The sequence below is a fragment of the Echinops telfairi genome, unplaced genomic scaffold (assembly GCF_000313985.2).
Source record: "Echinops telfairi isolate 266 unplaced genomic scaffold, ASM31398v2 ScPeMD7_28;HRSCAF=97, whole genome shotgun sequence".
Lineage (NCBI taxonomy): Eukaryota > Metazoa > Chordata > Mammalia > Afrosoricida > Tenrecidae > Echinops > Echinops telfairi.
The window spans coordinates 2930810-2944617 of NW_022103925.1; the positions used below are offsets into that span (position 1 = coordinate 2930810).

Consider the following 13808-nt stretch of genomic DNA (forward strand, 5'->3'; position numbering starts at 1 on the left):
GCGGGCAGAGCAGCAGGGTCCCCATCTGGAAACGATTGTGCTCAAAGATATAATTAAAATATATTGGGTTTGCGTGCTCCTTCCTCCGCCGGGTGGAATTCGGGCTGGTGACGAAACCGGATCGTGCTGACGTCGGCCGTGGGGGGCACTTGGGTGGGCCTGGGGGGCACACATCAACATCCACCTTCTTGGCTCATGACAGCGCTCAGTGAGGGGCATCCTAGGCGCCCCAGGGTTTCCCTGGGCCCGCTCCCTCCTTGCCCCTGGGTGACCCTGTCCCCAGCTGGGAGGAGCAGTGGTGACCTCTGCCCTTGGCCACAGCCATGGGCATGGCCAACACCAGGCAGAACTCACTGCCGTGGCTCCTGGGACAGGCTGCCGGTTGAGCGGCGGGAGCGGGAGCATCCTGTAGGCAGGCCTAAGTCTCCATGCAGCTCTGCCCCTCCCACCAGCATCCTATTTCCTGGCCTCATCTGTGGGGGGCCTTCCCCGCAGATAGCTCTGGATCCAGGATCCCTCCCCTGCCAGAAATGCAAGTATCGCCCTGGAGGGTTAGGGTGCTTCTCCCCTCAGTAGCCGACCCCACCTGGAGCCCAGGCATCTCCCTCCCCAAAACCTCGGGCTGCAGTGCTGAGGAGACTCCCTCAGGATCCAGAGGGGCCGAGAAGCAGCCATGGGGGACCCGGGGGAGCAGAGGTGGTGGGGGTGGAGTGGGCTGGGAGGGGTGAGTGCAGCAGGGGCGGGCTTAGCTCACTGAGTGGTGGACTGGGACTCGCCCCCTTGGGGGGCTTCTTGGCTCTGTCCCCAGCCAGAAGAGCTGGCCCTCCTGGCCCTCCCTGCGAACCACAGTTCCCTTGGCTCATCACCTTGTCAGCTTGAAGGCGTGGCCGCCCCCTGCCTGCTGGCCTGGAGCAGGCAGGCACTGGTGGCTCCAGGCGAGGGTGGCCAGACGCCTGCGTGAAGCAGCTCACTGCTCTGCCGTTGAACTCAGGAGCCATCCTTCCTCCCACCTGCCCTCAGGGAGGGGACAGGGGTCACTGCCTGAGACTCTGAGCAGCCTGGCCTCCACCACAGGAGACATTGCCCAGATCCCAGAGGGACCCTGTGGAAGTATGGACTCCTTCTGATGTGTGCCTAGGTGCCTGTTGTGTGCCCACGTGCCTGCTCTGTGCCAGGTGACCACTATGTATGCAGGTGACTCCTATGTGCCCAGGTGCCCTCTCTGTGGCAGGTGACCGCTCTGTGCCCAGATGCCTGCTGTGTGTCCAGGTGCCCACTCTGTGCCCAGGTGCCCGCTCTGAGCCCATCTGCGCACACTTGCCCTGCCTTCAGCTCATCATGGCCAGTTTGTAAAGTGCTGGAAAGACACCCCCCCAGTCACCTCTCATCACCTTACTTCCCCAACGACATCCCCCCCACGGGGTTTCCGTCGAGGGGCCTGTGGTCCCTCCCACGGGTAGAGGTCAGGGGCCCAGCTTTGGGTGGGAAGAAGGATGGAGTGCAAAGCCTGGGCCAGTGGAGGGGACAACCAGAGAGTGGAGGTGGAACCCCCAAGACTCCACTTGTCCCCCGCTGCCTGCCCGCCCTGTCTGAGCTGTGGTTCTGCCCGGGTCCTCTCCCATCAGCCTCCCTGGGTGTGGCACCCTCCTCCAGGAAGCTTCTCAGGACCTGGGCCCTGTCCCCAGCTGGGCAAGGGGCGTGCCAGGCTGGGCTGGTGGGGCACCTGGGGCCAGGCAGGCCTGGGCTGGGCCAGGGTACATTCCTGCTGCTGGGCATGGGGAGGGGCTCCTAGCACCCCAGGCACCTGGGCTTCCGGCCTGGCTGGTCCCTCAATGCCCCGCGGTCCTGCCTAGGGCTCAGGAGAAACCTGTTAACAACCGGGGGTCCCCCGGGTCCTGTGGCCACACTGGTGGCCAGGAATGCTTGACATGCCTTTCAGAGCCCGCCCTGCCCGGAGCACAACATGTCCAGTCCCCTCATCCTCTCTTGCTCCTTGACCTCTGGTCACTCCGGTCACCTGCAGGATCTGCCTGGCCGTCCTCCCCTGAGTATCCATTGCCGTGTCCTGGGAAGCGATGTGGCAGGGGGAAACGGGGACCAGGGCAGGCTGGGACCCCCTGAGGGAGTGTGAGACTTGGCATGTCCCATAGCAGTGGCAGTGCCTCCACGCCCTGCCCTACCCTGCCCTGCCCTGCCCGGGGGTGGGGGCATTGGGATGAGTTCATGCTCCTGGCAGGCGCATTGGTACCCGGGGGCAAGCGGTACCTGGGCACGTCGGGGCACGTGAGGCCGCCTGCACCCGCCCAGCTGCACATCCTCCACTGTGGGCCCCAGGATGCTGGGGGACCCCGCTTGGGGACACAGACAGGCAGAGCCCACCCAGGCTCCTCCGGTGCCCAGCTCCCAGCCCCCCTTCACAGCCCAGGGAAGGCACATCCCAGCCCCTGCAGAGTACCCCCACGGAGTGTCCAGATGGCTTGGTTGGTGGGAAGGGTGACCAGGGGCTTGGGGCCCACAGTGCCAGCACAAATGACCCATTGCAGGGGAGGTTTGGGCGCAAAGCCCCCCTCGGAGGCAGCTGCAGAGCTGGTACAGACTCGGCAGTGACTGCTGGTGTCTAGGATAAGTGGTGATGTTGTGGTTATGGGATGGGCTGCTAGCTAATAGATCCCAGGAGACAGTTGAGGCTGTCTATCCCGTAACGAAAGTTGAAGCGGTCTACTCCCATAACGAGTCAGTCTTGGAAGCCCACAGGGGCAGTTCTACCCTGTCCTCTAGGGTCGCTGTGAGCCGGCACCGACTTGATGGCAGGGAGGTTTTTTGTTTGTTTGTTTGCCTTGGTGTTATAGTGGTGAGGCATTAAGCTGCTAACTGCAAGGTTGGCAGTTCAAAACCACCAGCTTCTCCTTGTAGGGAAAAGGAGGCTTTCTACTCCCATAAAGAAGTAGTCTCAGAAAATAAAAAACCCACAGGGGGCATTATGCCCTGTCTTACAGGGTCGCTGTGAGTCAAGCGTTGGCTGTCTTAGTCTCCCCGCACTCCTCCCCCAGGGCCTGGGCCCTAATGCCCACAGCCAAGTGGGTGGGAGTTGATGCAGGGTGCCCAGGAGGGACTGGAGTGGGGCTTCCTTGAGGATGCACTACAAGTTGGGGCTCCTGTGAGGCAGCGGGCGAAGGTGAGAGCCTCCGGGCCATGGGGGTAAGCAAGGTAAGCTGGGGAGTGGATACCGAGACTCCACTGACCATGTGGCCCTGGCTGCCACAGTGGGTGGCAGGCGGACTGTCCTGGCTCGGCTCCGAGGATGAGCCGCCCAGGGGCTGGACGCTGGGCTGCTGGGCCAGCTGGACATGTGTTTCTGATTCCTCTTGGCCTCCCCAGCATGGCGCTTGTGCAACAAGCGTCCCCCACCTCAAACCCGCCCAGTGCCCGTCTCCTCGGCCGCCTGGCCTGGCACAGGGTGCCCATGCGGTGACCCCAGCCTGTTAGGCTGTGGGAGGTGGTCTGGTAGGAAGGTCGCCATCCAGGCCTAGAAGAGCCGGGTCTCGGAACCCCTTTCAGAACACGGAGTCCAAGGGTGTGGGGCCGGCCCACCGGGGAGGGGCTACCTGCTCCCTCTGAGAATGTGAGCATGTCAGGCCCCTTCCAGAGCAGGGCACCCTGGTCCCTCCTCTACCCTGGGGACCCTGGATCTTCCTCACTGGGCAGGGAGGCGAGGGTAAGAGTCCAGCTGAGAAAGCAGGCCAGAGGGGGCTGGGGAGGGGGGCTCATACAAGAAGCAGTGAGACCCCAGCAGGGGCGTCCCTCCTTCCTGGTCTGTCCCCTCACTGCCAAGGGGGTCCATATTTGCTTGGTTGTCCAGTTCCTGTCCCACCCAGGAAGGTCAGCTCCACCAGGGCTTGGAACGGCCTGTACTCCCAGTGCCTGGAACGGAGCCGGGAACAGAGAAGGCCCTCCCTGCGTGTCTGCCTGTGTGCTGTGGGAGAGCGCCTTCGCCCCAGAGCTCCGCCCTGTGCTGGCTGATGGGATGCTGGATGCTCCCTCACAGGCTGGCGCTGGGGGGTGTCCCTGTGGGACTGCCTGAGCCCCACCCAGGCCTGGGGAGCAGTGACAACCACCTTCTTCCCTGGAGTCTTACTAAGCAGGTGCTGCTGTGTGGACCCCCAGCCCTGGGAGTAGGGCAGAATTAGGCCCAGAGCATGGGCCAAGTCACGGGGCTAGGGGAAGAGGGACGGACAGGGCCAGGGCAGAGGCTGGCGTTGCCCAGGTTCCCTGGTCCCCTCTCCATCCCTACAGGTCAAGGGGCCAAGACTTCAGTCAGCTGCAGAGACCGACCGGAGGGTCCACCCAAGGCCTTGTCCCCAGGCCTCCCAGGCAGGGGCTTGGAGCCTCTGGCTAGAGTGAATTTACCTAGGGAGTTCCTGAGGGTCAGCTCTGACCACCTCCCTTGGGGCCAGCAGGCCTAGGGCCCCTGTCGTGGGGTCCTGCTGAACGACCGGCAGGCGGGCGCAACCCCCTGGCGCAGACTGCCCATGCCTGGGCTGGGGGGGCGGTGTGCAGGCCCTGCTCAAGCGGCCGGCAGACAGCAGGTCCCGGGCGGCGTCCACGCCTGTCGGTCCCACACAAGGCGGCCATACTTCACCCACACAGAAGCCCTTTCTTCCTGGCCTGAGGCCCTTTAGGGCTGAGAGTCTCTGCTCCACCAACAGCCCTTCTCTGCAGTCTGCCCTCTTCCCCCGCCCCCTCCACGTACAGGGGGCTCCAAAGCCCCCGAGACCCCCTGGGGTGGGGAGTGGGAGTGGAGGGGGCTGGATAGACAGACGGATGAGGAGCCAACCAAAGAGAACTGTACTGAGCTCCCCCATCCCCAACTCCCCATTAGGGTAGAACTCACTCACTCACTCACTCATTCCAATGGCCCATCGCCCACCCCACTGGCCCCCCTCTAAGCATGAGTGGGATGGGAAGGCGGGGGCAGCAGGCAGCTGAGTAGAGGCAGAGGTGGGGCTCTTGGGCACAATCTTTCATTCATTCAAATGTCCTGTTGCAAGCCTCCCCCCACCCCTGTCCGTGCCATGGAGGGGGCTCAGTGGAGCACTGTGTGTGTGGGGGGCTCCCAGACCTGCAGACCCCTCCGTTTCTTCTTCCCTCCCCCAGCTCTCTTAGCCATCCAGGGGCCGATGTGAGACAAAGTTAGGCAGGCTGAGGAAGCGGGGCCCTCGTCTCGGGGGCAGGGGGGGAGGAGGCTGAGAACTCGTGATAAATTGGGGGATGGTGGAAGGGGCGACCCAGTCGCCCCAGAGAGGAGTAGTGGGAGGTCTGGCTGACCGTCCAGGCAGGTGAGCCCATGGCATCCTTCACACAGGCCATCTGAGAATCTTCCCTCCCCAAGACCCCCAGCCCAGCCGCCCACGGCCCTGTGCTCTCCCCAATCCCACTGGGCCGACCAGCCTCTTCCTCAGGGCCACCCCTCCCCAAACTCTAGGGACCCCTGGGTGCGAGCCAGGGAGAGGGAGGGGAGGACCCTGCCCCGGCCCCAGTTGGGTGGGGCAGTACCTGATGGTGAGGTGGGCCTTTTGTTTCAAGGGTGAGGGTCCTGCCCAGAGGCTCTCTGTGTGTGTGTGTGTGTGTGTGTGTGTGCAGGGAGGGGCAGGGGCCCAACCTTGCCCAACAGCACCCTCTGCAGACCACATGACCCAACAGCCAGCTGCAAGTGTGGACCCCGGACCCCTAGGGCAGGCCCCACACGCCCTTCCACCCACAAGGACACAGCTCCTGTGCCCATGTGCCCATGTCCCCCACCCACAGTCCCGCAGGAGAACCGGCTCAGCCAGGATCTGCCTCCCCTAACTTCCATAGCCCCAGCAGCCATGGGCTGAGCCAGGGGTGGGTAGGGGGATATCCATCTATGCCCAGTGGGCCACTGCCCCTTGGGGACCATGGCCACTTCCTTGGAATTCTCAAGTCTACCCCCCTCGAGGGCAGGACACTGGGTTTGGTGTGGGTAGGTGGGGCGGTCCTGGGGAAGCTGCACGTGAGCACACCCTCCACATTCTTCCCATCGTGCCCAGGAAGGGTCCTTCTGGGCCCTCGCTGGGCTGCACAGCAACCTCCCGACCTGGTGCTCTCAGTTCATCTGGGTGTGGGCAGCTGTGAGTGGCAGTGCGAAGAGCTGGCTTGCTAGCGACCGGGCAGCCCCCACAGATCCTTGGAGGCGTGGAGGTGGCAGCAGGGCACAGGTTGTGCTCCTGGGCACAGGAACTCCGATCCCAGGGTCACCCACTCAGGATGTGGATGGTGGCAGCCTCAGGACGAGGAGCAGGCAGGTGAGGCCTGGAGGTAAACTTCCTGGGGGTCAGCTGAGGACTTATCAGAGCCGCCTCCGCCTCCCCCCCTCCTCCCCGCTCCCCCCTTGACCACCTCGGTGTGCATTCTCTCTCCTCAGGCCAGGCTTTCAGGCCAGCTCAGTCACGACCAACAAGGTGAAAACCAGGCTGGATTGGAATTCCAAAATACATGGATGCCTCGGGTGATCACCGAACGGGGAGCTGGACAAGCCGATTCAGAAGCCTGCTCCTGGAGACTGGGCTATGGCCGCACTGTGGAGAGCACCACACACTCAATGTGATCAGGCACCACTGTCGAGCCGGCCACCGGTGTTTCCGACTGTGTGGACCAAGAGCTTCGGCTGCTATGCAACATGCCTGCTACCTTGTCTAACTGGGAGATTAGGTTTTGCAATGGGTGTCAACCCATGATTCCCCTGCTCTGGTTTTTGTTCTAGGCACCCACAGGTTGCAAATCCCAATTCTTCCTGGTCTCGCTCCGTTGGTTGGTCATGACGGAACTGGGAAAAACCAGTTCAAAGTCCTGTCTCCTGCTCAGCAAGGGGCAATCCCCACCCTCCTGCCCCCCACCGTTGCAGGAGCTGACTGAATGTGGGGGTGTAGAACCCCAGAGTCACGGTGTGCCAAGTGTGGGCCATGTTTACCCTCAAAAGGCCAGTGCCAGGCCCTCGCCCGGCACTCGTGGCCCGAGCTAACTCGGGCTCCAGGATAAACATCCATTCAGCTGCACAAGGCCCCTTTTGTCCAGGGAGAAAGGCACCAGCCCAGGGCTGCTGGCCTGTTCCTCCGCGAGGTCCCAGGCCAGGCCGGCTGTCCCAACACGTCCAGCTACCCCACTGTGAGCTTCTGCGGGCCGACTCGGGCTGGGCTCAGAGAGGCCCCTCGGAGGACAGAACCCTCAGAGTGCCCAGGGCTAGAAGATGCTGGGAACCAGCATGCTATCTTGTAGAGTGTGGGAGGCCTGTGGGCACAGGGGCTGCTCAGCATGTCCCTGATGCCCCTGTGGCCAGATGAGGGCACTGAAGGGGCACAATCCTGCTTGCCTGTAGCAAGGTGAGCCCGGGGAATGCTGGTAGGCTGCAGTCACCTGGCTGAGAGATTCAGTGCCAGCCCTTGACAACATCACAGGCCCGCAGGTACAATTGTATGGCTATAATATATAAAGATTATAGTAAAGTCGTAGAGAATGAGACACAGGAGAGCATAAAATAAAGGAGTCAGACACATGCTCACCTCAGCCCCTCTTGATGGTCCCCGTGGAGGTGCGGGAGGAGGAGAGAGCGATCTATTTCTAACCAAGGCTTATATCTTTGGCGGTGTGCAAGCCTGCTGATGACAGGTAACCACATATGTCACAGGAAGGGGTTGTACCATAGGCAATACAGCAATGAGAGGGGGATGATCTAGGGGTACACACGCAATAGGAAGAGGAGGGATTAAGGGTACACCTGTGGCAAGATGGGCAGATGCTAGATTCATGATGGCGGCCTAACCTTGATCGTCCTTGAGTTGGTTTGATTCATTCTGAGCCCTTCAGGGAAAGCAATCCACTGTCCTTAACAGCAGAGAGCAAGCCCCACCCACGGTGGACCAGACAGTAGTCTAACTGCTCTGGAGGCCTGGTGCCTTCAGGGCGATAACTTGAAAATCATTTACCATTGGTTGCAGTACCCTAGGTCTGACATTATTTGGGGGTGGCAAGCTGGGGAAAGGCCCTTTGTATCCCACAATGCAGGGCCCCCAGCGTCCCCTCCACCGGGCCCCTGTGTTGAGGACATGCCCAGCATAGATGCCTTCCCTGGCTCTGGCCACTGATCCCGTGGGCCTCATCGTCCTTCTCTGTGCCTGAGACAGGGGTTCAGAGGTCCTAGGCTCTCCTGGGTAGTGACACCCCGTTTCTGCCACAGGTTGGCTGAGGTTCTTATCTGGAATGGTGAAGGTTGGAAAATGCCCATCCACTATGGGGGTCCCCGCCCCAGGGATAAAGGTGGATGGGGACATCCCTGCCTAGGATTGGGGTGGCACCAGGATCCCTGTCCAGAGGGAAGGGTGTGTCCCTGTCCAAAAAAACCGAAGGTAGGGTGGGGCGTAAGGGGAAGAGGTGGGCTTCAGCAGATGGCAGCTGTGACCAGCCCATAGTAGCCCACTCTTCCCTGACTGATATGTAGGGCGAGCTGGGGACCAGGCCCCAGGGCCCTGCTGTGTCTGCACGGGGCTGGCCTGAACCTGTCCTCAGGGCCCCAATCCCGCCGCTCAGCAGGGAGCTAGGGTTCTCCTCTCCCTCCCTTGTCCAAGCCCTGTCCCGACAGGTTGGAGCCAAGACGCAGCGCCGGCCCAGGCTGGGCCCGCTGGCCTCCACCCACCTGGACTGCCCCTGGATATCTAGTTCCTGGGCCTGGGGCACGTGGGCCTGAAGTGAGTCAGACAGAAACATTTTTCTGCGGAAGTGGAGGCGAGCCAGTGGGTGGTGGCAGGGACAAGTCTGAGCCCCTTCCCATGCCCACAATCCTCCACCCCAGGCCCCGTGTCACCCTGAAGGTGCCCGCAGGGACAGACCTGCCATGTGCCTCTGTGTGGGAGTAGCCTTGTGGGGAGACAGGCCTGGGGCCCCTCACCCCAGGTAGGCTCTGCAGAATGTACCAAGGGCTGGGCCCAGACCTAGGTCCCCCTGCTTCCTGTGGCCCCAATCTCAGGCCTCTCACATCCAACTGAGGCTGAAAACAGGGACAAGGAGCCCTGAGATCCCAGACTGCCAGCAGTCCCCTGTCCCTGGCTGCTCCTTGGTCACACGGTCCCAGTGGGCGCCCTGACATGGGGCAGGCAGGTGGGGAGTTGAGTTCACCCCCAAGGCTACCTTCTGTCCCATCCCTGGGCTGTGGTTTATAGGCTGCAGTGACCCCTGGTGGAAGCCCAGGAGATGTGGCTTGGCTAGTCCTGCAGGAGCCTGTCCTTGCTGCTGGACTCTCCCACCAGCCCCAGCCCTGTGCCACTCAAGAGCCAAGAGGTCCATGGGCAGTACTCTCCACCTACTGTGTTCAGGGGCCCACCATCACCTCCTGAGACTTCCGGTGGCTAGCTGCAGGCTCCACAGTCGATAAAAGGGCCCCATGCATCCTGGGGGGGGGGGGGAGGAGGGAAAGGAACACACTCACAGGCACACATACCTTCAAGGGGGCCACTTGGGAGGGGGCACCACCTGTGCCCTCTGCCTAGTTTTAGATGCTGACGGGGGAGTGCCCACCTCTGGGGAGGGGAACCAAGCTGTCAGGGTCCCAGCCCACCCGGGTCCATGCGGCCAGTCTTGCTGGGTGCCCAGGCCTGGCCCCGAGGATGCTGCCTGACCACCAACTGGGAAGAGGGGCACTGCAGACTCAGACCCACCCAACGCCTGTGACATTTTGTTCCCAAGTTTTGTTTTCGGGACACAGTGTTCTGGGCTGGGTGGCCCCAGTCTTGCTCCGGGATTAGCCAGCGCTTCGTGTCAGACAAGGTTCTGCGGAGACACAGGGAGCCCAGCTCAGAAACTGGGCGTTGGCCGACTTGACTGTGGGGTCTGGCAGGCCTGGAATTACAGGGCAGGCTGACAGCCCCGCTTTTAGTACCCCTGGTCCCCAGCAGTCAATAGAAAAAGCATACAATTGGTTTGGCGTGAAGCATAGCTCCAGGAGGACTGCTGTCTCTTACAAAGACCAGTATAAGAGGGTCCCCAAAATGCCCAGCTTCTCCAAACCGCCGTGCCCACCGCGGTCACCTCTAACATCCACTCCTCCCTCGGGACTCTCCCCTGTGCCGATTCATTCTGCAGCGTCTCACGGAGCTCAGGGACCGTACTTACAGTGACACCGTTTGTCAGCGTGGCAGATGACTGTCTAGGGACAAGCCAGGATGCACTGCCTCAACCAGAACCACTTGTCCTTGCCCTCTGCTGCCTGGCCCTGCTGGGACCTAGCCGTCACCAGGCCCTGCTGAGGGCCTATTTGGACAACTGTTAGCACTCTTAGCTCGGCGAACCCATGGTTGCCTGCAGCCTCTTGTGCAGGTCCTTCCAGTTGCAACCTTCCGAGTGACACCCCGGCTCCTTCTATGCATGTCCCAGCAGGTGGCAAAACGGACCAGTCCCCCCACTAGGGTTGCATACATCGTCCTTGTGTGGCCCCACCCGTCAAGACCGATGGACTTGCTGCCTTTGCACTGGGGTGCCAGGGAAGAAGATGGGTGCCCCAGAAGAGACCAGTACAACCAGAAGGCTCCCTACGACGTCTGCTGGGGACGCTGCCTCACGCAGGTGGAGACCCTGGAAAAGGACACCGTGCTTGGTCACACAGTTGAAGGGGGTGGGGGAGCTCTCCAGATGGACTGACATGGTGGTGGCAACCATGGGCTCAAACAGGCAAGTCTGGGACAGCGTGGGACCGGGCAGCATTTCCTTCAGTGACCGATGTGGACTGGAACTGGCTGCGGAGCACCTGACCCAAGACCCTCTACAAGAGTTCCACGATACCTTATTTGCATTTGTAGTAAGCTGCCCAATCCCCTTGGCGGGCCACAAGCACTTCATTTGCATAGTACCACCCCATCCATTTGAGGAAGTCACAAGACCATTCCTGGCTAGGAAGGTCAGGTGAAATCACTCGTTCAGTGTCTCCACTCCATCAGGATCAATTTCCAACTCTCAGGATCTCATTCCCGCCCAGCCAAGACCCTCCCTTTGTAAGACCGGGAATCGGTTGACTCAGCCACTCACAGGTGGAGACTGGGCTTGTCGTCAGTAGTCTCCGCTCAGCGGCTATGGCTTCTTCCACACCAGACAGGAGACACTTCCGGGCCTTCCCATGGTTCCTCAGGCCTTCTTGCTCCTTGCAGTGGAGGGTTAGGGTTCGCCCAGCAGGGAACGGGGACACAGGCTAGGATTCCCCGTGCGTGCGTGCCCCACTCGGTGGCTCGTGCTAATCCTCAGGAGGTGGGTAGGCAGGAACAGGTACTCAGTCTGAGAGCCAGCTGGATGGCTGTCTGTAGCTTTCTGGCCCCCACTGGAAGGGCCCTGCGGCATGTTCTGGGGGAGAGTTTGCCCAGGCTTCAAGCCCTTTGCCAACGGCGGACCCTCCCCCAAGCCCCGTCTGCTGGCATCCAGGAGGGCGCCGGACCAAAGGCTGGCTGCATAGGCCTTCCTCTCACTCCGGGCTCCTTTGTTAGTTAATTAAAGCACCAGTCCATTGGCTTGTGAGGCCACGCGGGTGGGAGGTGGTCTGCTCAGTGCCTGTCCTCCTCCCTCTCGTCCTCGCTCCTCCATGGCACCTGCTGAAGGCTGAAGGGTGGCTGGACCCACAGGGGCAGGAAGCCCCTGGTTGGCCGTGAAGCCGGAGGAGCTGGGTGAGGGCGGCAGCGGCCGTCAGGGCAGATGATCACTAGAGCAGACACAGGCGCAGGCGGCTCTGGAGCGCGCATTCTAAGGGAACTTTTATTTCGTCTTTCTCTGAAACAATCTAGCTCAGAAACAAGTTGAAAGTAAGAAAGAAGTACATGAAGAACTGCTCAGAGACACGGACGGACGGACGGACGGGGAGGGAGGGAGAGGTCAGATCTTCTCCATCTTGGCGATGAGGTCGTCGCAGATCCTGGTGAGCTCCTCATTCTCTCTCGTCTGCGGGAGGAAGAGAGAGGGCTGGCTCAGCGTGGGCTTGGCCTGCCCAGGCAGGGCTGGAGGCTGGGCGTGGGGCCCGTGGGCACACCTTCTGCTCAATGGTCTTCTCCAGCGAGTGGACACGCATCTGCTCCTTCCGCAGGCTCGCCTGGAAGGCCAGCGCCTCCGCCTGGGCCTTGCTGCGTACCTGGGCGATCTCCTCGTTCGCCCTGCGGATGGACGGATGGATGGACGCAGAGGGAGGAGGCTGAGCCCTGGGCCGCCTGGACCCCCAGGCCGGCCGCCCGCCCGCCCACCCCGCCCTTCTCCTCACCGGCTGAGCTTCTCCTCGGCGTGGGCCTTGAGTGCCTGATACCGCTGACTCTCCTTGTCCACCCTCAGGATGGACTCCTGGACGCACTGCTTCAGCGACTCCTCATTCTGCGAAGACAAGAGCAGTGGTGTGACCTCCTCCCGGGGCTTCTTGGAAACCTCTCCCGGCTCCCTGGGGCCTGATAGGACTGCACTCCCAGTGCTGAGGCCATCCCGAGTCCAGCAGTCCACGGAGGACGGGGCGGCTGTGCCTGGCAAGGGAGCCCATCAGCCACTCCCCGGGACGGGACGCCAGAGGCACGTGACTGACCTGGGGCTCAGAGTGGCCCCTGACCTTTGACCTATGGGACAGACTGCTCCAGTGGCACCCAGGAAGCTCCCCCCAGGGTCCCCTCATGCCCTGCCTGCTTCTGCTCCCCGTTGGCCTGTCCTCCTGTTGGCAGGGCAAGGGTTCCGGCCATGCCCACTCATCCCCGCTGGGTCACAGACACCTGCTCGGGGAGCGGAGCACCACAACGCACAGGCACCCCACAGGGCCCCTCACTCCTGAGGGCCCTCCAGAGGCTTGGATGCCGTCGGTGAGTCTCTCCTCTCCTGGCGGCCTGGGCCTCCTCCCAGGGACATCTCTACCCTTCTCCAGCTGCCTGGCTTCTGCTCCGGGCCAAGCACCGGCTGCCCTCCCCACGGGCCTATGGGGTGACCTTCACCAGAGAGGACCACGGGAGACTGCCCGTCCCCGAACAAGGTTGCACCTTGTGGTAGCCTTCAATGACCTCCTTCTGCTTCTCCAACCGCTTGAAGAGGTCGGAGAAGGACTTCTCCATGGAGTCCAGGTCTGCGGTCAGCTGGTCCCTCTCTTTCAGGACCGTCTGCATCCTGGCCTCGGCAAGCTCCTTCTCTTTCTTGGCCTCCTCTACAGGAAGCGAGAAGCATGGGGGCATGCGCTGGGTCACCGGGGGCCCAGAGCCAGGGCTGTGAAGTGGGCTGGGGCGCCGGGCACCCTGAGATGGCTAGGGGTGTCAGGGACCCAGCTGTCTCCACCCTGGAGCCTAGGCGAGCAGGCAGGGTGGGCACTGAGGGAGGCTCTGCAGGGGACAGCTGCCCGAGAGGCTTATGCTCAGGCTCGGCTGGGTGCTCCTGGGGGTGGAGGCAAAGGGCCCAGCAGCACCTGCGCTCAATCAGCCCCAGGCAGCTGCCTATCTGCTTAGGCTCCATGCCCACCAGCCTGGACGTGGCTGGTCTGGGCTTGACGTGCATTGGTGGGTGGATACTGCCCCATTCTTCCCAGGCTCCCCTCACCGCTGCAGGGGGGAGATGGCACCTCCTGAGGGCGGGGAGAAGGGGGACAGCCACCCCGGGAAGCCCAGAGCAGATGAGCCCTGCCCCAGGGCCCCACACCGCCGGGCTTTGGCCAAACTGGGGACTCACCTGTCACCTGGCGGGCAAGCTCTTCAAATTCATCCATGATCTTCCTGTGGGGAGAAGGGCAGACGAGAGTTCCAGCACCTGGG

The 13808-nt window shown here is 62.1% G+C and overlaps 1 protein-coding gene across 1 annotated transcript in view; it reads right to left on the minus strand.

Moving 5' to 3' along the window:
• Positions 1–11777: 11777 nt before the first annotated feature.
• TACC3 (transforming acidic coiled-coil containing protein 3) overlaps positions 11778–13808 on the minus strand; it is a 10427-nt gene continuing 8396 nt past the window's right edge. The window contains exons 11-15 of the mRNA XM_045289473.1: positions 13726–13803; positions 13050–13210; positions 12299–12405; positions 12074–12194; positions 11778–11985 (exon numbers count right to left, since the gene is read on the minus strand). Coding sequence (XP_045145408.1) covers positions 11920–11985; positions 12074–12194; positions 12299–12405; positions 13050–13210; positions 13726–13803 — 533 coding nt within the window. The 3' untranslated portion in view covers positions 11778–11919. The remainder of the gene's footprint in view (positions 11986–12073; positions 12195–12298; positions 12406–13049; positions 13211–13725; positions 13804–13808) is intronic.